Consider the following 24,970-nt stretch of genomic DNA (forward strand, 5'->3'; position numbering starts at 1 on the left):
CTCATCATCTATAATTTTTATACGAATTTACAACTTATACATATTGTCTTACCGTGGTTGAAAACTATAACGAAGGTTCATATCATCATTGACGTAACTTTTTCTGACTACATTGATCAAATTTACAACTTAAATACGAAAAATATGATACATGGTCACTTGGTTATATGACCATTTATTATTGTACTAAAAAAAGAAAATCCCCAATCCCCACTCTCATATAAATATATTTGGACATCAACAAACGTCTTTGTTCGATTGTGGCGGGAAGTGTCGGAAAGGCAGGGTTTTCACTTTCAGTTCCGGCGACGAGGAGTTGGAAACTTCCCCATTAGAAAGGAGAACACCCCAACTTCCGTAAGAACAAGATTCAACATTTTCATCCACCGCTATGTACTGGGTGGCGACGCGAAACGTTGTCTTTTTTCCCCGTTTTCGTTATCTGGCTATGCTCATTGCCTTCCCTCCGTGCAACTACAGCTCCTCTACTCACTTGCCCGCGTTTTTGTAATGCCTTTGTCTCTTCTATGGTTGCGTTTCTTGCATTACGGACTCTCGCTCTTCATCTATCCTGCCATATTTCTTATCCGGGTCTCCGTTTCTTCATTTGGTTTATCTTGGGTTGCTGTGCAGTTTGTATTTTGTTTTGTCACCTGAGAAACTTGCAACTTTTATTACTCCTTCTCATGCGCTATGTCCGAGAAATGTGATAAGGTGGTTTTGCATATTTGACATGATTTGTTTTTTGAAATACTCATTGTCCCAATTACGAGAATTGGGATTTGGTGGTTTTTGTTCTTCTTCTAGAAAAAGACGAGTGTCTGGACTTCTAAAATTTTGTATGAGTAGCTGTAGTGTAATCACCGTTTGTATCTTTTTAATAAGAATGATTTCGTTGGGAAGAGTTCCCTGTGTGCATTTTGTATCCTGATTTTAGAGGACGTTTGAACTTTTTGAACTGGGAATGAAGGGGTTCAAATACTTTTGTGTCTGTAAACATCTTCGTTATCATATCATTTTGATACGGGGGACTTCTTTGGTTGGTATAAGTAACTTGGGAATGCCACCGAACGAAGTTACTGCGTTTTCTACCTTGGTTAACATTAACCTAATGCGTAGAATTTTTTTCACCCGACGAAACAGTGAAAGGCAACGGCTTGAGAAATTGCACTTTGCAAAAGGTAGAAAATATTCGAGAGGAAGCACCAAAGCTGCTAAGAAGTTTAAGGATGACAATAATGTCCAGGATGATAAGTTCCTTTCGCATATTTTTTGGTGGAAAGAGGTGAACTGGCCTATGTTAAGAATTTTATTTTGCCATTATTTTGATACGTTAATTATTGTTGAGATGCTGTGTATCATGGTATTTTTATCCTTGCACTCGCAGACAGTGGAGTCATGCAAGAAGCCATCATCTGTCCAGTTGGTTAAGAGGCTTGTCTTTTCCAATTTGCTAGGTGTAGATGTTAACCTGAAAAATGGGAGGTGAGCTTATGAGATAGGCTTTCTTAATTGTGGCATGTGCGTATTGATATCATTTTTCTGTTTGTGGGCTTAGAGGCCTCCCTTTGCTCATATGGACTTATGAGATGTTATGTATTAAGATTAACTAACAGCGATGCTGACTGTTTTGCAGTCTTAAAGAAGGAACTCTCAACTGGGAGATGTTACAGTTCAAGGCAAAGTTTCCTCGAGAAGTTTTGCTTTGTAGAGTATGATATTTCTATTCTTGCTTCCTGATCTTTATCTAGCCAATCGCCTATTTTGATGTTTGTTCTAACTAAAATTCTCTTATTGAGCTTGTGGTTATCTGTAGTTAATGATAATGCAATTTATTTCTCTCTTTCTCTACAGGTTGGAGATTTTTACGAAGCAATTGGAATAGATGCTTGCATACTTGTTGAATATACTGGTCTAAATCCTTTTGGAGGTCAGCGTATGGACAGCATTCCAAAAGCTGGTTGCCCTGTTGTGGTATTGGGTTTCTTCCCATTTGATCTTATGTATTCAATTAACTGCAAAAATTATTATTCCTTTTCTACCGTCCCTATGTGTTTTCAATGTTGGAATGTTTGCAAACCTTTTCAGCGTTGTCAAATAAATGAAAGCGTTATTATATTATAACTGGGATTAACACACAGCACAGCCATATATTTTAAATATTTTTATTCCTTCCCTTGGCTAAATGAAAGCACATCCCATTTTTCTTTGGATGATGACATGATGCGAATGTGGGATCGCTATCCTTTTATTCAGTTTACATACTTGCAATGACAGTACTGTGGTAAGGTCCTCAAGACAACGGGCAGTATTTTTCTTTTTTGGGTTTTTGTCATGTTACATTTTCAAACATCCAGTCCGTGTTTCAATAAACAGGTCGCTTTTGAGCTTGGTAATTTTGTATTTCATTTTAGGTGCATTTCATGCCTCTGAAGGCTCTTGTTTCTTATTCGCTTGTTAATGTTCCTTTTTTTAATTACCCACACCTCAAGGTGAGGTGCCTAATTATAAAATTGTTTTTCTTACCCGTTTTGGTGCCTGTTTTTGTGGACCCAACCCCTTTTTTGCTGTCAATTGTTTTCTTTGTCACGTTCTTTCATTCTTCTCAATGGAAGTTCAATCTTACTAGAGAATATTAATCTGGATGGATTTTTGACTCAATTATGTCATTGGTAGCAAAGTATTTTCATGATTTAATCTGCACTTATTTTTTGGACGTTTATGTTCTAATCAAAGAATCACTTTGCAGAACCTTCGTCAAACTTTGGATGATCTAACACGTAATGGGTTTTCAGTGGTGAGCAATTGTAATGATTTTATGCTTACCTTCTGTCTTCTTTTGAAAATTATACCATGATTGTGATTTTGTCATAGGCTGCTTTTTGTTACCTCATAGCATATGTCATTGAGAATGTTCCATTCACCATAAATTAGAATAGGTATTCATGTTCCATTACCTTCTGAACAGTTTGTTTACTTTGGTTCTCTGTAGTGCATAGTGGAAGAAGTTCAGGGCCCAATGCAGGCTCGTTCTCGCAAAGGACGTTTTATATCTGGGTAAATTCATGTATTAACTTGGAAATTTTCATTAAAATTTTAAGTTTTACATTACTGCTTGTGCTATCCAGTAATTTTGTGAAATGGTACTCAAGCACTTGTTAACAAGGAAGTTTCAATTGTCAATGAAAGAGGAAGAAGAAGAAGATAAGTATAATGCTTACACTGCACATACTGGACTAAGACCCCAATGAGTTTGTCTGTACACAGGCATGCACACCCAGGCAGTCCTTATGTGTTTGGGCTTGTTGGAGTTGATCACGATCTTGACTTCCCAGAACCTATGCCTGTGGTTGGTAGGTGATTTAGTACATTCAAGTATTATTTAGTAAGATATTTTGCATGGACTAATATTCTTTCCTGTAATTAATATGATGAACTTTTTCTTGTGTTGTTTTGTGAAAGTTTTTTCTTGTATGGATCTAGTACATCCTGATGTAATTATTCGTTTTTGAAATTTTAATAATCTGACTCTTATGAGCTCATTGTTACTTTTGTTGCTTACAACACATAGGAATATCTCGATCTGCAAGGGGCTACTGCATAAGCTTTGTCCTAGAGACCATGAAGACATTTTCATCAGAGGATGGTTTGACAGAGGAGGCCTTGGTTACTAAACTGCGCACTTGTCAATATCATCATTTGTTTCTTCACACTTCATTAAGGAATAACTCCTCAGGTTTGTATGGTTTGTTTGAATATGTAGGACTCTCTCTCTCTTTTTTTTTTAATATTTATGCGATTCTCATCTTTGATTTAAGCCATAACTAGAGGTTGTTGTTAATATACTTATTCATCATATTTAGTAACAGATGCTTGGAAGAAGTTTTCTGCTGTATCTGTGCCAAAAATTTGTTTACTGTACTTTGTAGCATAATTTTGATTGAAGTTATACCAAAGGTTCCAGCATACTTCTCTTTGTTTTCTGTACTGTATAGCATAATGTGAATCTTGGTGATAGATGTTTGGAAGAAGTATGCTGGTGTTATGGTGTATCTGTGCCATTTAAAGAAATTTAATCTTCTCTTTAATGTCATGCACAAACTTGTAACTTCATGGGAGGCTTCTTATAGGCACTTTTCGCTGGGGTGAATTTGGTGAGGGTGGCCGGCTATGGGGAGAATGTAATTCCAGACACTTTGAATGGTTCAATGGGAATCCTGTTACTGATCTTTTGTCAAAGGTCTGCATTTGCATTTATTTTATTTCTGTCAATAGCATAGCCTGACTTTTTAGTTGTTACGATGTTAATTTACTTTGTTTTCTGTTCATTCACAGGTCAAAGAGCTTTATGGCCTTGATGATGAAGTTACATTTAGGAATGTAACAATATCATCAGAGAATAGGCCACATCCATTAACACTAGGAACTGCAACACAAATTGGTTAGTTTTATTCCACTTGGATCCAAAAAAGTAAAAACAATTTTAAATGATGCCAAGCTGCATGTTCATACATGGAATTCATATAGGTGCCATACCAACAGAGGGAATACCTTGTTTGTTGAGGGTGTTGCTTCCATCAAATTGTGCTGGCCTTCCTGCATTGTGAGTGGGAACTATTTTAATTGCTGTTGAGATAGTTGTCTACTGACAATTTTGCTTGACTGCTTCTTCTTTGTTCTTTGAACATTTTACATTTTAGATTTGTAACTATTCTTTTTCCCAGTTTTTTGTTTGTTAATTCCCGTGAGCTGGCATGGGTGGATGGGAGGCATTATCAACCATAGCCACAGACATAATTTCAGTCTTTTGAACCATGCTCACACACACATACACGTATATTTTCATGGAAAGCATGCATTCAACTACTGTGTTAGTCTTTGGTTAGTCCAGTTATTTTATCAGGAGGTATCTTCTTTTTTAGTTCTTAAATGCAAACCATGTGTCTTTTCACTAAGCTTATTTGTTTCGGAAACTTGTTTTTAATCTTTCCCTTATTCCAGAAAGTTTTTTCTCGTCGTCAAAACAAATTAATGTTTTTTTTTTTTTAAAGATTGTCTTCAAGAGAGTTGTTTCCATTTATCATCCAGTTATAATTTGCTGGTTTTACTTTTATTTTTAAGTAATTCATAATGGAGATTACTTTTAATTACGAGTCCTTTTAGTCTCAAAATATTAATTTTTATATGTTAGAAGAGTTGGAATAAGTTAAACGCATCATGTAACATTTGGGTTATGATCATTGTGTTCCTAGGTGCACTTGTTGACCAAGTCTGATTCTTCTTGCTTGTTGTAAGAGGTGCTTGACATGTTGAATGTACTGCTGAGTTATAACAATTGTGGTTATTTCCCATACAAAAGAAATTGTAGCTTTACTGGTAGTTTCTTTTGCAGGTATACTAGGGATCTTCTTCTCAATCCTCCTTCGAATGAGATTGCGACTACTATTCAAGGTGATTCTCCTTATAAATCCCCCTTTTCCCTATCTTGTTTGTTTTTAGTCTGCATTTAGTGGGATGACATTTCTTACTCTGGTTTTTAGCATCACGTAGCCGTCCTTTCATTTCTTATTCCAGGTTTCTATCCGTCGATACAGTTATATGGCTTTGTTTCTTATTAAAAAGGAAATGCCATCATATTCTTGATCTTGTTTCTTTGTTCCTAGGAGACTGAGCTCAAATATAACTTCACTGGTAGAAGTCATAATTCTGGTTGATCCTCTCTTAGAACTTGGTCAGCCATTCTATACCGGTGTTGGATTTAGTTTATATTCGTAAATAGACTTTGAAAGAATATGATTTTGTTTTTGAATCATCTTAATGAGATTTTTTTGGGCTCTTTTCTTATCATGAGCTGCCACGAACTATTTGTCAATATTTATTAAGGAATTCATAATTATATTTGTTGTCAGAATAGAAATAACAGTTTGCAGTCTTTTCACTGAGACAAACTGTTGCTTAGTTTATCATGCTATTTTTAGCTAAAATTTCTTCAAAGATGAGCAAATTTGTGTGTGGATGGTTGGATTCTGTTAGAGTATATATTAGTATATTTTATATTTTTGTATTAATATTAATTTGTCCTTTACCTTCTCCTTATAGGATTAGATCAACCTTGTATATTTGTCTATATATATAGACTTTAATAATGAGAATATAGAACATTGGATTCTCTCCAACCTTAGTCTCTACATGGTATCAGAGCTCTAGGTTTCTAGGTTTTGTGCCCATTAGGGTTTTGTGCCCGTTAGGGTTTTGATGCCCATTAGGGTTTTGCACCCACTAGAGTTTTGCACCCATTAGGGTTTTGTGCCTTAGGGTTTTTGTTCATTGCTATCCAACACTCGCCGCCGCCGCCCACCGCCGTCGTCGCCGATCACCGCCGCCGCCGCCGACCACCGCCGCCGTTTGCTGATTTGCCAGTTATTTTTCCAATTGCTATTCGTGGGTTTCGTCTCGCTGTCCTTCGCACCTTCGTCGCGGTGCGCTTCCGTGACCGCCAATCGCCTTTACCCCTCTGGTTGTCGTGGGGGAGCACTTGGGGTTCCTGGTTTCAGAAAATACCTAATCCGGTTTGGTTCCAACCGTTTGATTCATCTGTTTTGTTTGGTTCGGGTGGTTTGGTCTGGTTCTGTTGTTTTGTTCAAATAAGTTCGCTTGTTTGTTATGGCTGAGAAGAAATCAATCGTAACTTATGAGGTGATCCCAATGATATCAAAAATCACAGAACACAAGTTGAATGAAGCACAAATAGATTATTTGTCTAACAAGTTGGGCATGATTAACATATATGCACCAACTTGAGGGGGAGTGTTAGAGTATATATTAGTATATTTTATATTTTTGTATTAATATTAATTTGTCCTTTACCTTCTCCTTATAGGATTAGGTCAACCTTGTATATTTGTCTATATATATAGACTTTAATAATGAGAATATAGAACATTGGATTCTCTCCAACCTTAGTCTCTACAGATTCCATGTATTTTTTCTATGTTTCTGCAAAGTTTTCCATGTCTATCTATTTTAGAATGAACAGTAGAGATGAGAATTTTAATTTATTGAGTGATGTATAGACTTGATAAAAATGCTGTTAAATCTTTTCTTTTTTGCATTTAAGCTGTTTATTTGGTCCATGTTTGACGAATAACAGCCTAAGCTAGGATGCTAACGACTTAAGGTCCTACATTGATGTTTGGGGGTGCAAGATTGGAATATTTAGAATTTGTTAAACTATTCTCCTCCCTTAAGTATACATAGTTATGGGGTGGAATTCTATGCAGATTCAATTTTAATCTACTGCCATTCTAGAGTTAGCCAAATCTGCATGGAACATGCTAACTAACATGAATTTCCAGAATACTCTTTGCAGTTTCATTTGCAATTCTACTCAGTTATTTCTGTTTGAAATCCCTTAAAACGTTGTCTTAATCCTATTTTCTGGCCAGCAACATGCAGGCTTATGAGCAATGTTACATGTGCAATTCCAGACTTCACTTGCTTTCCGCCAGCAAAGGTTTAATCCATTTTTATTGTGGATGTTGGACTGTTTGACTAAAATACGCTTGACATGCTACGGGCAGCATTATTTTTCCTGCTTTTATCAGATATTTGTCGTGGATAATTCAATCTAATTTTTATGTGTGGACTGCCAACAACTTAATAAATGCCTCCTTTTCTTTTTTGCGGGTGTGCAATCAATTATTTGTAAAATTTTCTCCACGTCTTTGGTCCATGCTTCTATTTATATTTTCTTCCTATTAAGAGCTTTTATTATATATCTATTTCTATGTCTTGCTAGTTTATGAATCTGTATAATGAGACGAGTGGTGCATTGACATATGTGAGGAGAAAGTGATAGGCTGATAATAGGACTGAGAATAAACAGGAGGAAAAGTAGTTTTGTTTGCATCAGTTTGTTGATTGAGTCGTTAGATTGGGGCCAATGGCCTTCAAATGGCACGTTAACTATGTAGAAATTGCTGGTGAAGATGTGAAACTGATTGGGTTATGGAGAAGGATTGGGGTATTGAGAATTTATCTTTGAATTGGGAGAGAATGCAGGACTTATAAATTTCCTTCAGATTTTGTAAATTCTCTGGTTTCATGTTGAATACACTACCAAAATCATCACCCAGTTTTGTTCTTTCTGATTGAGGCATAGACCATCGCATAAATTTGTTTGACTCGTATCTATATGTTTTGCAGCTTGTGAAGTTATTGGAAATGAGGGAGGCCAATCATATTGAATTCTGTAGAATGAAGAATGTACTTGATGAAATATTACACATGCATAGAAATTGCGAGCTAAACAATATCCTGAAATTATTGATGGATCCTACATCTGTGGCAACTGGGTTGAAAACTAACTTTGATACGTTTGTAAGCAGCAATTAATTTTGTTCTATTTATTCTCCCACCATTCTTGACAACTATTTTCCTTTGCTGGTATAAATTTCTTAACTGTAATTTTAACAAAAGAATTTGCTTAGCCACGCTGGAAAAGATGGCCCCCTGGTTAATCAATAGCGATTATGAAAATATGTTATTTATTTATTTACATTTGTATGCTTAGAAAGAATTTTGTGTTGCCTTATAGCATGGTTCCACTTTTAATTCACTGTCATTAGTGCTAAATAGAAAAATGATGTGTAAAATTCTCGAGCATTTCACACGACTTCCTTTGTTCGTCTTTTGTAATTTTTTGTTTGTCAACTAAGTTTAATTTTCTAACCTATGATCAGTAGCTAAAAAATCATGATAGCTATCCTAGCTGCTTACTTGAACGTCAAATATTCATGGAATTTATTTATTTATCTTTTCTCCAACCTGTAAGTGTCCTACATTAAACTCCAGGTTCTGCTTAGTCAGTAGGTTACTTCCCTTTTAGCGGGAATTGGAATTGGTACTGTTAATAAAAGAGTCATTCTTTAATCATTACAATTGGTTTCATTGTTTTTATTTAGGTCAACGAATGTGAATGGGCTTCCAGTAGAGTGGGCGAAATGATTTTTCTGGAGAGTGAAAGTGAAAGCGATCAGAAAATCAGTTCTTATTCTATCATTCCCAATGATTTTTTTGAGGATATGGAATCTTCTTGGAAAGGGCGTGTGAAGAAGATTCACATTGAAGAAGTATATAAAGAAGTGGAAAGGGCAGCTGAAGCACTATCCCTTGCAGTATGTTTCCAAGACTCAATTTGCCCATCGCCATTTGTGATTAGATAATTTTACATGTATAGTAGCTTCTAGATTTCACAGCATATTTGCCTCCTTTAATAATTATGCAAGGTGATGCCGATTCATGGATAATTTTTTTCAATTTTGGGTTGTATATCTTTATACATTTTTTTTTATATAATTAGAGAATTTTTATAAAGGAATATTAAATTATTTGGGGCCTTTGGCATCCGTAGATTTACAGCTATTATTGGCAATGTGCTTGTATTTGCCCGTCGCCATCCTGCCTTCAGTACCTCATTGTAGATTTTATAGAAAAATCACTTGAGCTTTGACTAAATTCTTGCATGATGCATGATGCCTAAATGTTCTTGTTATTATCTTTTTTTTCTCTCAGAGCTTTAGTTCTACTAACTTGTGTTCATTGCATGTCTTTCCTACACTTGTCTTTAGGCTTTGTATCATACATGCACGGTGTGACTATCTAGTTAATTTTACCATGGTCATTTAATTTTATTACAGGTCACTGAAGATTTTGCGCCAATCATTGCAAGAATCAAGGCTACTACAGCACCGCTGGGAGGTCCAAAGGGAGAAATATTGTATGCTCGGGAGCAGCAATCTGTCTGGTTCAAAGGAAGACGGTTTGCACCAGCTGTATGGGCTGGAAGTCCTGGAGAAGAAGAAATTAAACAATTGAAACCTGCTTTTGATTCAAAGGGAAAAAAGGTTGGGGAGGAGTGGTTTACCACAAATAAGGTGGAGGATGCTTTAACAAGGTATGCAGTTTGTTTATAATAATACCCTTCTTGAAAATTCTCTCTTATCTGATCATATTTTCATTTTTTGGTGATTAAATAGTGAACAAATTTATTTTCCTCTTCAGGTATCAAGAGGCCAATGCCAAAGCAAAAGCAAGAGTAGTGGAATTGCTGAGACAACTTTCTTCTGAATTGCTAGCTAAAATTAACATCCTTATCTTTGCTTCCATGTTACTCATTATTTCCAAGGCATTATTTGCTCACGTGAGGTTGAGTCTAATTGCTTCCAGCATCCTTTATTTTTATTGTTTATAGAAATGAGGATCCTTATGTGCTGTTTCATAGACGCAATGCATACAATATGAGCCTACAAAGTTAAAAAAAAGAATGGAAAGAAGAACAAGAAATCTTTCTAAGAAGCTGAGTAGGCTGTATTCTAAATAAACTCTATGATACAAATTGTCTCGGTAAGCGATCAAACGAAGATAAGGCAATGTTGAACTTGTAATTAAGTTTACCAAGGTTTTAGAAGAGTTCAACCATATGTGTACACGCAATGTGACACAGTCTTCTCAGAAGCTTTGAGCTAGTTAGTTTACCAGAAATTTTCGAAGGTGTTGATTGTCATTCTAAAATCCACGAAGATTTTATTTGATGTTTGGACTGACAGCTGTTTTGGGAATCATAATCATTAATATAGTTCTTATGAAAATATATTAAATGGTTTAATTTACTTTAATCTCACAGTATTATGTTTTTGGGTCTAATGGGTGATTTAATGAAACTTTTGGATCTTGTATTAATTTTAACAGAATTATATTGAGTTCAAACTTTTGCCATTTTATTTAAAATCTATTTCATGTTAATAGTCTGCTTAGGAAGCTTGTCTCTTTTAGATTTCTCTCTCACTCCTTTGGAAATTTGTGTCATTCAACAATTCTGTTCCTTTTCATACATTCAATGAAAAGTTTGTATCTTGTTCATAGTTAATTGTCTGCATTAGGGGATAAACTTGGGTAAGTGTGGAAAATATATTGAAAAGGTCAAATATATCTCAACCTACCAACTTGAACTTTTTTAGTCTATTTAATAGTTTTCTTCTGTCTTTAAATGAGATTTCTATGTTTATTGTTTACCACTCGATGAGATATCTATAATGTTTGGTTTTCTTTGGTTCGGTTAATAAACTTTTTCTTGATGGTGACGTATCTCCTTATAATTTCTTCTGGTTATTAGTTAGTCTGAACTAACATGGAGAGTTAAGTCTATATTTACTTTTTGTAGCGTAATGAGCAACCACCATCATGCTATAGATACTCATTCTCTAAAATTTCAATCTTAATATGCTTCTGGAACTTCCCATTTCTTTTCTGATAGACGTGTATATTCAACGAGTCCTGATTCCTGATATGTCTTTTTCTTAATATCTTGTAGTGAAGGGAGGAGGAGGAAATGGGTTTTTCCTACACTTACGGCACCCAATGATAGGTCCAAGGTACTCATTAGTATACCAATATTCCGGCTTCTCATATATCCTTGCTGTCATTTTCTCTATGCTATGTGGTTTAGTGAATCATTATTAGTAGTTGATATGGTTTACAGGTTTAGGGTCTGAAGTCTTATCTAGGTTGTGTTCATGCCCTATTAAGTGGCTAGTTATTTGGAGAAATCCTTCAGGGACTTGTAGGAAAGAACATAAAGTAACAGTGGCTGCCATTTGGCTAACTGGAACAAAGTCAAGCTCCCCGTGGACAGGAGTATAGCCTATAAGCAATCTGAAGCAAAGGACTTGTTCTTGCTAAAAGGACTTGGAAATATCACTATGATAAAGTTCTTTGGAGAATAGTGATCTAAACGAAATATGGGTCCACTTGTCATGATATTTGGCTACAACAACTCAAAGTACTATAAGAACAATGATTTTCGTGTTGCCCAAATTCCTCATTTATTGTTTTTGCAAGTGAGGTATTCTAAGTAATGAAGTATTCCTTCTCTTGAAGTGCCTCCACTAACATTTGGCCTGCTAGAATTCGTTCCTTTTTTTCTTTTTTAATATTCCCAGTCTGAGAGCATGTTTGATTCCATTAATGATGAGATTATATTCCAGTTAACGCGGTGGAATCCCTTTTTCTTAATAACTTGCGTATTCACTTGTAAGTCATAAATAAGAGTTCTTTACCTCTTGAATGCTATGATCAACTCAACTATTCTTGAATTTGGATTACCTTATTAATAGCGGCCACATAAATAAAGGATCCATTTGTTTTTCATGTTTTTAGTTTGATCGCATGGAATGCTTTTAGTTTTCTGGGCCAGCATAAAAATTTCTTTGTTGAAATATGCATCATTCTTTTATCCTACTACCGGCAGAAATGCCCCCAAGGGACAGTCCAGTTAGCACAAGCTTGAGGTCTCTTGGTCATTTGGCTTAGAGGTCTGAAATTCGAATCTTCTGGTGAGCTTAATACCAAAAACCCTTGATATCTCCTAGGTTTGGCTCTTGGGGCGGGTGCGGGTGCCTCTGGGTATAGGGGAGCAAAGCTCCGACTCCCGGTTCGAAAAAAACTATCTGCATAAATATTTGTCTTTATACTTTGTTTGAGTAGTTTTCCATTTTTGAATGCAGGGAATGAAATCATCGGAGGAGAAAGTTGGGATGAAGCTAGTTGGACTATCACCCTATTGGTTCGATGTCGTAGAAGGCAATGCCGTGCAGAATACTATTGAGATGGAATCATTATTTCTTTTGACCGGTCCAAATGGGGGTGGAAAGTCTAGTTTGCTTCGATCCATTTGTGCTGCTGCTTTGCTTGGGATATGTGGATTTATGGTGCCAGCAGAGTCGGCCCTGATTCCATACTTCGATTCAATTATGCTACATATGAAATCTTATGATAGTCCTGCCGATGGAAAAAGTTCTTTTCAGGTGACTCAGCCATTTGAATGTTGTACGTATGAAGAAACAACGTTTCATTGAAGAGGGTATTTTTACAACAATTGAATTGAAAGACGGGGAAATTAAATCATAAGCAACCTATGCACAGAAATATATACCAAGGACCTATATGACTCACTTTAGCTTTCTTATTATCCATGAAGCTAATAACTTGATGTTGTGTTTCCCAACCGTACGGTCATCTTGGTCTCATGTTTTCTGACATTAGGACATTTAGAGACTAAACAGGTTCAAAATTTCATTTCTTGCATCACTGCCTTTGAAATTTTCGGTGACTTGCTGGCATGAGTAATAAGAAACGGGTATGGAGAATTTCTACTGTTTGTGATTTTAGAATCTCCTTTGTGACAGAGTATAGTAATTACTAATTAAGTACAAGAAAATACAATAGTCTTTTATCTGCTTTATTTATGGTTGGCATAATTCTTTTAGACCAAAGTTACCTAAGATCTTTCTGTTTGTATTTTTTATCGAGATAAAGACTGGAAAAAATTTACATTGATTTAAGAAATGTTGTTTTTGAGTTTGTTCAGTGTGTGCTTTAAATAGAAGTGATAAATTTATGGATCTCAATTGCTTGGGATTGACATGATCCTTTTGATTTGAGTTTTGTCAGTCCTGGCTTGTTCTTTATCATGTCAAGCATCAAAAGTTTGGCAAGACTTGCATCTGAGGCTATTTATAATACTGTTCAGTAAAGGCATCTTGTTATGCATCTCAGGTCGAAATGTCGGAGATGAGATCCATTGTCAGTAGAGTATCGGAAAGAAGTCTTGTACTTATAGATGAAATTTGTCGTGGAACAGAAACCGCAAAAGGCACTTGTATTGCTGGGAGCATTATTGAAGCTCTTGATGAAGTAGGTTGTCTTGGTATTGTCTCCACTCACTTGCATGGAATATTTGATTTGCCTTTAGATACCAAGAACACTGTGTACAAAGCAATGGGAACCGTTTATGCGGATGGACGAACAATCCCCACGTGGAAGTTGATCGATGGAATATGTAGAGAGAGCCTTGCGTTTGAAACAGCAAAGAAGGAAGGAATCCCTGAAGATATAATTCAGAGAGCTGAAGACTTGTATCTCTCAAATTATGCTAAAGAAGGGATTTCAGGAAAAGAGAAGACGGATTTGAACTTTTTTGTTTCTTCTCACGCAAGTCTTAATGGCAATGGAAAATCCCCTCCCCAGTCAAGAGGTGGCCAGCAAAAAACAGAGACAAATGATAAAACAGGGGTCTTGTGGAAGAAAATTGAGGCTGCTATTACTGCAATATGCCAAAAGAAGCTGATAGAGTACCATAAGGATAAAAACACATCAAAAGTTGCTGAAATTCAGTGTGTCCTGATTGATATCAGAGAGAAGCCACCTCCATCGACGATTGGTGCTTCGAGCGTTTATGTAATTCTTAGACCGGACTGTAAACTCTATGTTGGACAGGTATGCCTGTTATTTTGTTAATGTTCTTTCAAGCTTGTCATTTGTGTAGGAAACTTTGGTGCATGTGCCCTGGATTCATTTCTGGAATTTATATGCCATCTCCCTCTCCTGTCTCAGACTGATGATCTGGAGGGTCGAGTCCATTCACATCGTTTGAAAGAAGGAATGCGGGATGCCTCATTCCTTTACTTCATGGTCCCGGGGAAGAGCTTGGCTTGCCAACTCGAAACGCTTCTCATCAATCGGCTTCCTGATCATGGCTTTCAACTAACAAATGTTGCTGATGGAAAGCATCGAAATTTCGGGACATCCAATCTCTTATCAAATAATGTGACTGTCTGTTCATGATTCAACAATCTTTGTTTTAGTATGTCATATAAATTGGTCAGGCAATCTGATGAAAGCGAAAAGTCAGCGATGCTCCTGATGATTGTATATTATAGATTCAAGAAATGACAAGTTGTACTAGAATGAACTCAGGCTGCAGTTTCCTTTTTGTTAATCCTCTGCAGTTGTAACTTTATAATTTACTCCAGCAGATGAGATTAAAATTTTGATGCAGGAAATTGTATATTGTTGTATTGTACAACTTACATTATTTTCATTCTGCTCAGCTTCTATTCCTTTGCTTCACTTTATTTATTTGCTGGACAAGGTTGGTCAGATGAGAATGCTTTTTTTTTGTTTGTTTTTGCTTTCAAAATAATTGATGACTAGTGTGCTTTCAATGCAATTAGTGATATTTATTTGTAAAAAGTTAAATTACTCAACATAATTATCAATTGAATATACTCTAAAAAGGTCAATACAATTATACAACTAATGAACTTGCCATATTAATAATAATAAAAAACATTTCATTCTATTTTTCTTATCTTTTTATTCATTTATTTAATCCGGATGAAAAATGCTCATCCTAAAATAGAAATGACCTTGTTAAGTAATGTCTTTGGTTTAATGTCGTAATTTCTTCGATTTGATTTTGTTTCTCGCTTTATAAGATCATCGATGTTTGGAACTAATGTTTTTAGTTAAGCAACTATCACAATGAGAGATTGAACCATCGACTTTTTTGGATGGTAATAAATACCTTATCCAACTATGTTCGGATTGGTTATGAACTTTAAAACATTTTCTTATTGAATATAATTTTACACAATGATGAAAAAAGGGAGGAAATTTTTCTTCTTCATTTTTTTCCTTTCCTCTCTTGTACTCATCTAAACTAGTCAAATCTAATCTTCAAAGTTTAGTTTCGATCAGATTGAATCGTGAACTTGGATAAGTGGTGAAATAGACAACTTCTTCCAGCTGAATCGTTGCAAAATTTGAAGATTTCAAGTGGGCATTTTTGTGACCATATGAAACTGAACTTTATGGTTGTTGGGTCTTGTTTTTCCTTTTTGTCGAATTATATTAAGTTGGGGTTTGGACAATTTTCTAAGTTGGGTGTTGAGAAGAGAATTAATTTCACCACTTATTGAAATTAAAGTTCAACCAAATGAAACTACAAGATTAAACCGACTCATCCAAACAAGTTACAACATGGACAAAAAGGAAAGGAGAGTGGAGTAACTCATTTTCAGTTGGATAAATATGTGGGTCCAAAAGTATATACAAACAAATGATGATGCACTGCCTGCAAAGAAAGAAAAAGAGGGTGACACCAAATTCAAGCCAAGCCAGGGCAAGGCAAGGCAAGCCTAGAGATGAATCAACAAATTCAAGTGGGTGAGCTTGCAATTGATCTCAATGGGGGAAAGTGAGCCAAAAAGAAAAGACAATGAGTTTGTTCAAAGGGAGAGAGATGTATTTAAAAATGGAATGGTAATGGGAGGTTGTGGAGAAATGGGAAATGGGAAATGGAAGATGGTGAAGGGTTGATGATCAAGCCAAGAGCCAGAAGTTTCTGTGGGTTTTGGTGTTCAAAAGATAGCCTGCATTTTGACCCTTCCTTTGTACAGCAACACAAGTGCACTTGCTGTTTTCGATCAAATACTCTGCCGTGTCCAACATTTTTGCCCCTTTCATTGCCCCTCCTGCTCGTCTATATCTGCGCACGATAAACAACACAAACAAAAAACTTGAAATATTCTCAACAACAGAACATCACAGATCTCAAAATGGTTTAAATGTTGTCGATCTGAGCAGCACCCAGCATGTTAACACACATATTAAGGATATTGCAACATATAAACTTCGAAATGTGTTCCATCATTCTTGTCATTGTGATTCTTTTGGTATCAATATATGGATGAGGATTAAAAACCATATGAAAATGTAAATAATTGTGTGTTAGCACAAAAGATGATGATTATGGGATTTGATTGATTGAAGAAGGGGAAGAAGACAAACCCTAAGATTGCTGTGGAGAGACTTCGCCTCTGCCCTATGACTAGCAGATCAATACCCAGAGCCTTGGTTTGAGCCATAATCATGGTGGCTTTGTCTCTGCCTTCCAATTCCACCCTCACCGTCCGGACGTCCAGCTTCGGATGAGCAATCTTGCAGGCCTTCTTCATCTCCTCCAGAAAATCCACCTCTCCTCCTCCTCCTCCTCCGGTCCCGCCGCCGCCTCCTCCTCCTCCTGCTCCTCCCGCTCCTCCTCCACCTCCTCCGCCGCCGCCGTCGGACGCGGAGCCGCCGTTGGGCCTCTTGAGGAAGGTGGAGATGGCGTTCTTCCAGGAATTAGGGTTGTCGACGTGGAGGAGAATGACCTGGTCGTTGTCAATTAGGGCATGGGAAATGGTGTACTGGAGCGCGGCGGCGGACTCGCGGGTGGGGTCGACGACGACCATGACCTTCCTTGCAGGAGCCCCCGCAGTGATCCGGCCTCCTCCCATGGCTGGCGTCCGGCGGCGATGCTACCATCAACAGCAGCCGGTGGGGTGAAATCAAGAACCGCAAGAAGGGGAGCGTTTTGAAGGATTAAGAAAGGCACAAGTGGGAAGCAATATGAGGTGGTCATTTTGCTTTTGGTTGGTTTCAAAGCACAACTATATTAACAAATTCCTCTGCCCCCATTTTTGGACTTCCTTCGGATTCGGTCAACGCCTTCTCTCCATTGTCGCCCGATCTTCAAGCTCTTCCCCCAAAATCCCATCCACTGTTATTGCACGCCAAACTTCATTTCTAATTTGTTTCAGTTCTCTTCCTCAATCCCTGTGGGCGTGCCGGAGTGGTTATCGGGCATGACTAGAAATCATGTGGGCTCTGCCCGCGCAGGTTCGAATCCTGCCGCTCACGCCTTTTTTTTTATAAATATTTTTTAATTCACTTTGCTGCATTTATTTTTTAATTTTTTTACTGTAGTTATTCTACTCTCAGAAAAATGAACCATTGGATTCTTATTTACAAAACCTTAACATAAGTTTGCACTGGTTTGAGTTTCTGACTTGAAAGCTCCTAGAAATTCAAAACCAAAATACAAAGTGCTTTGAAGTGGTAGGTGAATTGTTAAATTCTTTACGTATCGTCCTCATAAACAAAATGTTGAACATTGAGTCATACCCGTCTATACTGAAGAGGTTCAAAATCTAGCATCGGTTAACAAGTCGACAGCACCGACAAAGGTGACTCCAACTCATCGCAATCCTACCACAGGGATACCATTTCTTTTCTTTGTCTTGCTATACGTACGTGAAGGAGAAAAGGACAAGGGAAATTGCAAGAAAAGAACCTTAGGGACCTAAAGAAAATCGTCAAAATCTTCTCATTTATGAAGGCTCTCTTAACTTTTAAAATTTAGCAAATGAAGTGTAATTTTAAAATTTAAAAAAAAAAAAAAGGTAAGGACGAAGGTTTAAACTTTTTTCTTTATTTGTCATTTCTTTGCTTGAAAAGGAGTTCCTTCTTTAATTTTCTCTTTTACTTTAAAAATGGTGTCGGGTCCTTTTTCTTTATATTTTTTTCCTTCCATCCCATTTTATATTCCTCCAAACTCTCGCCTCCGCCCTCTCTTTTTTTTCCCTTTGACTAAAAAAAGGTAAAAAAAAAAAAAAAAAAAATTCAAATTTCACCCAAGGTTTCATTAACTTTTTAGTTTTTACAATCATCCCTAAACATAGGGTGAAACTGGACCACGGAATATCTTTTGAAGCACAAACCTTTTAAATCAAACAGTTACTTTCAAGTCATTTTCAATTTTTAATGAAATAATTTTCATACACCATAATAATTCTAACGTAACTTTCAAAAAAATAATAATAATAAAAAGCACCGCCAACTATATACTAAACTAATGTGGGCCCCATTTATCAATAAAACCCGGACAAAATAAGTATAGTACTAAAAATAACCTATAGAAAATAAATAGATTTCTAAAATTGTGTTTCCTAAAATTATCAAAATAAGCAAGAGGAGCATTACTCGTAAAAAAAACACGCAATCAGTTAAATAAAATGTAGAATTCAACAAATTAAAATAAAATAAAGTAATTTAAAAGATAAAAAGTGAATATGCAAATTTGAATACTGTAATGAGATTTGATAATTTCTTTGGAGTGTTGTTTATTTTATACTTTTAGGATTTCTGCAGGTAGGATTTTATTTTAATTTCAATTTTATCTATATTTATTGCATTTATATTTATTATAGTTATTTGTTTTTTTTTTAAATATAAAAGATTTAATTCTATAAATTATTATCATAATCCTTGAATTATTGTGAGTCACAAATCCCTTAATTCACTCGTCCAAAACATTAATTTTCCATGATTTCTAAATAGAACATCCTACTAATCCCTTATAAACATATCATTCTAATAAATTAAAAATTGATTCAGTCAAAATTACCTAATAACAAGGGATTTGAATGAAAAATAGATTGTATTTTATGTTTTCAATGAAAAATTACCTAATAATTGTACAACACAATCTAAAATATTACTATTTCCCTTCATTTATTAACATATATGTTATAAATTTTGTATAATTATTATGTACCAAAATAAAATAAATTTACAAAGTTTTAATCTGTTTCAATATAATTATGCAGTTTAAATTTTTAAATTTAAAATCATAAAACATAAAAAATATTATTTTTCAGAATCTACATTATTCAAGTCACATAATCCGCATACTAAATAAGCCCTTTAACATTCTTTTTAAGTTTCAAATTGCAAAATTCGAAAATCAAAATCAAACATTGATATTTAATACCGATCTCCTTTTCCCAGTCGAAAGCCTTCCCAAAGACAAAACAAAACAAAAAGATTAATTAAATTAAATTAATGCATTAAAGACCACACACTTTTTTTTTTATATCCGTGTGTCCGGACCAGCTGTATTAAAGACCATACTGATGGCCCTTACACAAAAACCTAAACACTTTGCATGTCATCTGTTCCATAAACACAAGAAGGATATCATAACCGGAGATCAAAGCACAAAAGAGACAAAAAGACTCAGGAACACGTACCGATAAGGAAAAACAAAACAAAACACAAGCAAACAAACAACGTAAGAAACATAGCTCACATCCCGAACGAGATAAAAGTTATTTTTACTTCGAAACAGACCTCATCAATGGCTGAACATCAGATTGAACGCTATCATATTGTAAGCAGAATAGACTCATAACACCATGATTACAGGTAAAAGCAGCTTCCTTATAACATAACTACTCAAAAGAACAGCAAGACAGGACCATCCAAGAATGAGCTACTGATCCAAAAATACGAGGAAGAAAGAACACAGAGAGAGAGAGAATTTAGAAGAAACAGAAGAACCAAGACTTCAGCTGTACATCTGAAAGAAATTACTGTACTGTACAGAGTACAAATTTTTAGCCGATTATGGACTTTGTAAATTACAAGCTATATAAGTACAAAAAATTTTCAATTTCATGCTTACAAGCTTGGGAAACGGTTTTTTTTTTCTTTTCTTTTTTGGCCTTAAGTTTCCCGCGAAAATTCTGTATCTAAAGGCTTGATCCAAAAGCCCAAAATCTGTAGAAGAGTATTTTCGCACTGCCATCGTGGTCTGTGATCAGTTGCAGAAATTCATAAGCTCTTTTCTTTTTCTTCCTTTGAAAAACTTGGCAGTGCTTTTTTAACATGTCTGAGCAACTGAGCCAACAACAACGACAATACAGTATTTAAGTCAAAAAGGTCGTGAATTACTTGATATGGAAGTTGAAACAAGTTTGCAGTCTACTTCTCTCCAGAAAAGGGCGGTGTGATAGCTAGGAACGAGGCCGCGACTTCAAAAAAATTTTAAGATAGACAATATTCCAACTCTCATCTGCACAGTTCATTTGATGCATTGATATTAGTAGAGAGAACAGAATCAACACCTAATTTCATTGTGGAAAAGTAAAAAAGGCTACATTGATGTTGGCTTCAAATTAAGCTAATCAGCACTGAAACTCAGAGACAGCTCATTCACCCAATACAACCCAAGAAAAAGAGAAAAAATCTAGCAAAATCGATGGTGCATCGGAATGATGGCCATCAACCTGATGACATATAGATAATGACTAATTTAATGAAAATGCTATCCACAGTTTTACCTCCCTGTCAACTTCATGGCTTATAACACAATAAAATGGAAAAAAGAAACAGTAGTATGACAAAATTCACAAGTCATTGACATCAACATTCACATTTGCACACAGAATTAATCTTATTTCATGCATAAATTAATCATGTCTTTTGGTAAAAATTCATTTTATATACCACAATGTTCATCTACTCTAATCTGGAAAAAGAGATTCTCACTATGCAATAATCCTAATCTTCTTTACATCAAAAGCTCATGGAACCCTTCATTCTATCAAATTAAAAATAAATAACCATTATCAAATTACAACAAACAGTATAATGGGTTTGAAAGCAGGGGATAGTATGCATCTTAGACAGCTGGATGCATGTCTTGTCTCGAAAGAGGATCAAGATCACAGTTAGCAAATAATAATCTTGATATTGAACTCATATCAAAGTGATTAAAATTTTTCATCACTAGCATAGTGATAGCATAGTCTTTTGAACTTGGCAAGTTTAAATTGTAGTATGATTTAGCTAAGTCAACTTTGCTGTCACACAAAATCATAACTATAGGTCTTAGTATATTATTGGCAATATTGAAATTTTCACCCATTCCTTTAGGAACTTTCTGCGTCGTTAGTATCACCGTTAGATCCTATAAACACCTCAAACATCTAACCCATGCCAATTCTTTTCTTTATAACAGTCCATTCCTTCGATTCTATGGCCTAAACAATAACAAAGTGAGCTTCCGATGTACTTCCTCAGGTTTTAAGACATCAAATCTCCATATGGCAAATAACAATTACAGGAAAATAAATCCAGTAAAATATATATATATATATATATATATAAATGCAGTAAAGAGACACGTTTCATGAGAGCATTCTCACTTCAGCATCTGATACTATCCTAAGAATGGGGATATTATGATCCGGTGACTTGACCAAATTTCAACCAAATACGTCAACCATGCATAGAAAGGTGTTCAATAAAATAAACTAATAAGGTAAATCTAGAATGGGTCAAGTATGAGATCCTATCCTACAAAGAGTGTAGAAAAAAAAAATGACAAATGATGGGAATGACTACCTAAAAGCTCCAACCAATTAGACCAAGAAATTTTACAGAACAAGGACAAAAGAAGCCACTAGTAAATCCATAGCCCCTACCATAAGATGGCTTCATATCAAATTTGATTTTGATAGATGAATTACTACAATAATATAGAAAGTATAATGAGAAAGATAAAACAATATATAAGTAGCACTTTGAATAAAGGTCATGCAGTTGACCAAAAATGATGTCATAAGCTGTCTCTCACACACAAAAACATAGAGTATTGGTTGATCATTCACAGTAGGACGAGAAGTATAAGACGACTCGAGAGTGTATTTTAATTAGAAATGATACAAATTGGGGAAAATTTTGATTACCTTGGTTCATTGATCTCAGCATTTGGAGCTGCTCATATCAAAAACAATAACCTTTTCAAAATTAGTTACAGATCGCAAGTTTCCCTGACCATTCATCAGCCACACCATAGTCAATGCTAAGCTCCCTCAGAGGAGGGATATTTTCCATTGCAAACAACATAAGGTGAGGAAACATTAAGTTATTATGATCGAATAACACAAACTGCACCAACACGTTTGGAGATGTACTATGGCTTATATAACAGGCAACGTTTCTCATTCTGGATACATCCATAGCAAAATCCAAAGGAGGAACAGAGGGGTATGATGGCCGCATATAATTGGAATATATTTGAGACAGATCGCCCCATTCTGCCCATCTATCTGAAAACCGATTTGGATATATCAATGTATCACCATTCATAGAAAAAACTTGAGCCTGTTCCCTCGTGAGAACAACTCCTGCATATTCACATATAAAAGCACCAGCGTGTATCAAGTCCAAAGATCTAACGCCCCAACCTGTTTCCCTGGACCTAAACACTTCCAGTCTGTGTTTCAAGCCTTTCTGCGAAACACGATTCCGACATTGAGGGGGGCACTGACAGAAGGGTCCACATTCAAAAATTATAGGCTTTCCTCTTACTAAGAATCCATTTTGATCATAACCAAACTCCCCACCATTTTTCATAGCACAAAAGCAATCATGAACACAACCTGAAACACAGCTACACCCAGTACCACTTCCTGATTGGTGAAAGGCAAAAGGCGGAAACACAGTTCTAACAAGATATTCATAATACAATGGCTCTTGATCGTTGTCGATGTCATTGAAGAGGAGAACTGGAACAGCCTCCTTCTTCAGTGAAATGTCGAGACTGAGATAACCAGCAGGCCTCAAAGACAGGGGTCTAGACCGGAGAGTCTCGGCAAACTTCAAAATGGAGCTACCCATTTCGGCTTGACCATCAATTCTCAAAAGCTTATACTTGTAGACACCAAAACCCGACTTTCCCACATCAAACCAACAGTCAAGAATTCTATACAGACCATCATATACGTAAATCTTACTGGCTACACTGCCCGCGTACTTTATACCTCGTATAACCCTCACTTCAATCCCGTAGTGCATGCTTCTCTCCAGAGCAAGATTCCCACCTTCAAGCTTTTGGTGCATGCACTGTCTTGAAAATTTGTCTTGCCCACCATGACCCGTATAGATTATCATGTCCCCAGAATCCTCATCGTCCTCGTATCCACCAGAAACAATTACGCTAGTGGCAATTGGCTCCCCGTTCGAGCTCTGACTCGCAGGAACATAGTCAATTCCAGCTTGAGCCTGACCATGCAATCCAACAACACACAATTCCATCCTAAAGAAGAATAGATCGCCAATGTGCACCCCCGGAATCGACCCAACAATCCGTTTGTCGCGATTCAGCCACAGACCGCGTTCTCTCATCAAGGACGAAGCCCTCAAATCGCCCCGAAGTCGCCTCATTAGTCCCGCACTCTTCTCCTCCTCCGCCGTTGATAATACACGCAACGAATCGAAAATCATCCTGGTCCGCCTCACCACGTCGCGGAAGTACCGCTGGTCCTCGACACCAAGATCAGTAACCCTTACGAGCTCAGAGGACCTTTTATCGTACCTCCTCTTTGAGACGACCACGGTCGAAACCTGGTTCTCCTCCGGAACTGGTACAATTGCCCGAGCATCAGGATCCACAACTTCAGCATCGCCATAGTTCTGAAATCCTTTGCCAAAAGCAGACCTGAATAGCTGAGAAATGCGGTAAAATTCGGAGTAAACATTGTCCTTATCGGAGGAAATGGATGCAGACTGAGAAATGGGGGTTTGGTTTTGGTCGGAGAAGGGGGTATGGGCAAAGTCAGAGTTGGAGAAAAAGTTAGATGGAGGGCTTGACAAGAAGGGTTGCTGGACTGGTTGGGGTGGTTGGGTCTGTGGAGTCTGGAAAAGATCGTCGAATGGCTCGAGCTTGGGTTCCAATTTGGGGGTCAGCAACTTGCCGCTTTCAACAAATTTGTTGTTAGGAGAAGCGTTGATTGTAGCTGTGTTGGGGGAGATAGAGGCCGCCATTAGAGCAGTGGATGGGTCGGGGAGAAGATTGAGGTCTTGAAAGGGGATGGGAGAATCCATTGGCTCTGAATGTCCGAATCTTTCCACGCACAACAATCAAGGAGGTCTGGACATGGAAGATCGATTCCCCTCAGGTTCTGCTAGGGTTTTGCAGAGAGGTCAGTTGGAGCTTCCATGGCGTAATTTGAAGGCATAAGCAAAATTCGAGCACAATTTGCAAGAACGCTGCTCTTGATTTTTATTTGTTGTGTTTATATTTTCAATGTTCATTTACATTTTTAGTTCTCACGATAATTTGGCTTAATCTCGTCTATCTTCACCTCAAATGATCACGATAATAATAACTTCCTTTAAAGTCTAGCTTCCAATTTTTACCGACTTCTCTGATAAAAAAAATAACATTTATCGAGAGAAAAAAAATCAATTTAACCATCAGACTTTCTACTTGAAAATCCAAAATTTTTCTATATGGATCAATTTACACATTTCCTCCTAATTATGATACAGCTCAATAATTAGTTTAAGTTTTAAGCTTTGAGATTTTTCTACTATTTTAATAAAATTGGAATCTCCCTAATATCTCTTTAATTAAATGAGTTTCTCCTCTCCTATTTTCTATCCCTACATTCTTTCACCT

General features: G+C 36.4%; 3 protein-coding genes and 1 non-coding gene across 4 annotated transcripts; 2 read left to right on the top strand and 2 right to left on the bottom strand.

The window, feature by feature from the left end:
* The first annotated feature begins 240 nt into the window (after positions 1 to 240).
* MSH1 (MUTL protein homolog 1) lies at positions 241 to 14,967 on the top strand. Its single transcript, XM_022302286.2, has 22 exons — positions 241 to 507; positions 1,144 to 1,285; positions 1,388 to 1,485; positions 1,637 to 1,712; positions 1,855 to 1,974; positions 2,750 to 2,797; positions 2,993 to 3,057; positions 3,268 to 3,353; positions 3,572 to 3,736; positions 4,131 to 4,240; positions 4,336 to 4,441; positions 4,528 to 4,603; positions 5,393 to 5,451; positions 7,446 to 7,513; positions 8,206 to 8,379; positions 8,964 to 9,176; positions 9,699 to 9,955; positions 10,063 to 10,206; positions 11,372 to 11,432; positions 12,564 to 12,863; positions 13,615 to 14,334; positions 14,452 to 14,967. The coding sequence occupies exons 1-22, from the start codon at positions 392 to 394 to the stop codon at positions 14,680 to 14,682; spliced, it is 3,435 nt and encodes a 1,144-aa protein (XP_022157978.2). The 5' UTR covers positions 241 to 391; the 3' UTR covers positions 14,683 to 14,967.
* A 934-nt stretch (positions 14,968 to 15,901) lies between these two features.
* On the bottom strand, positions 15,902 to 17,483 carry LOC111024572 (Adenine nucleotide alpha hydrolases-like superfamily protein). The gene is made up of 2 exons (XM_022302282.2): positions 16,690 to 17,483; positions 15,902 to 16,387 (listed from the first exon to the last, which is right to left on the bottom strand). Exons 1-2 carry the CDS (start codon positions 17,175 to 17,177, stop codon positions 16,222 to 16,224), a joined length of 654 nt encoding a protein of 217 aa, XP_022157974.2. The 5' UTR covers positions 17,178 to 17,483; the 3' UTR covers positions 15,902 to 16,221.
* Positions 17,484 to 17,498: 15 nt separating this feature from the next.
* On the top strand, positions 17,499 to 17,580 carry TRNAS-AGA (transfer RNA serine (anticodon AGA)). Its single transcript has one exon. It is a non-coding gene; the product is annotated as a tRNA-Ser (tRNA).
* A 2,461-nt stretch (positions 17,581 to 20,041) lies between these two features.
* SUVH9 (SU(VAR)3-9 homolog 9) lies at positions 20,042 to 24,566 on the bottom strand. Its single transcript, XM_022302274.2, has 2 exons — positions 22,254 to 24,566; positions 20,042 to 20,575 (listed from the first exon to the last, which is right to left on the bottom strand). Exon 1 carries the CDS (start codon positions 24,391 to 24,393, stop codon positions 22,315 to 22,317), a length of 2,079 nt encoding a protein of 692 aa, XP_022157966.1. The 5' UTR covers positions 24,394 to 24,566; the 3' UTR covers positions 20,042 to 20,575; positions 22,254 to 22,314.
* Between the last annotated feature and the right edge of the window lie 404 nt (positions 24,567 to 24,970).

Source organism: Momordica charantia (genome assembly GCF_013281855.1).
Source record: "Momordica charantia cultivar OHB3-1 chromosome 5 unlocalized genomic scaffold, Mcharantia_2.0 BLBB01000005.1, whole genome shotgun sequence".
NCBI lineage: Eukaryota > Viridiplantae > Streptophyta > Magnoliopsida > Cucurbitales > Cucurbitaceae > Momordica > Momordica charantia.

Coding starts and splice junctions, on each gene's coding strand:
- MSH1 (XM_022302286.2), top strand. CDS start 392: ATGTACTGGGTGGCGACGCGAAACGTTGTCTTTTTTCCCCGTTTTCGT. Junction 5,452..7,445: donor GATTGCGACTACTATTCAAG/GTGATTCTCCTT, acceptor TTTTCTGGCCAG/CAACATGCAGGCTTATGAGC. Junction 7,514..8,205: donor CTTGCTTTCCGCCAGCAAAG/GTTTAATCCATT, acceptor TATGTTTTGCAG/CTTGTGAAGTTATTGGAAAT.
- LOC111024572 (XM_022302282.2), bottom strand. CDS start 17,177: ATGGGAGGAGGCCGGATCACTGCGGGGGCTCCTGCAAGGAAGGTCATG. Junction 16,388..16,689: donor CTCTCCACAGCAATCTTAGG/GTTTGTCTTCTT, acceptor TATCGTGCGCAG/ATATAGACGAGCAGGAGGGG.
- SUVH9 (XM_022302274.2), bottom strand. CDS start 24,393: ATGGATTCTCCCATCCCCTTTCAAGACCTCAATCTTCTCCCCGACCCA.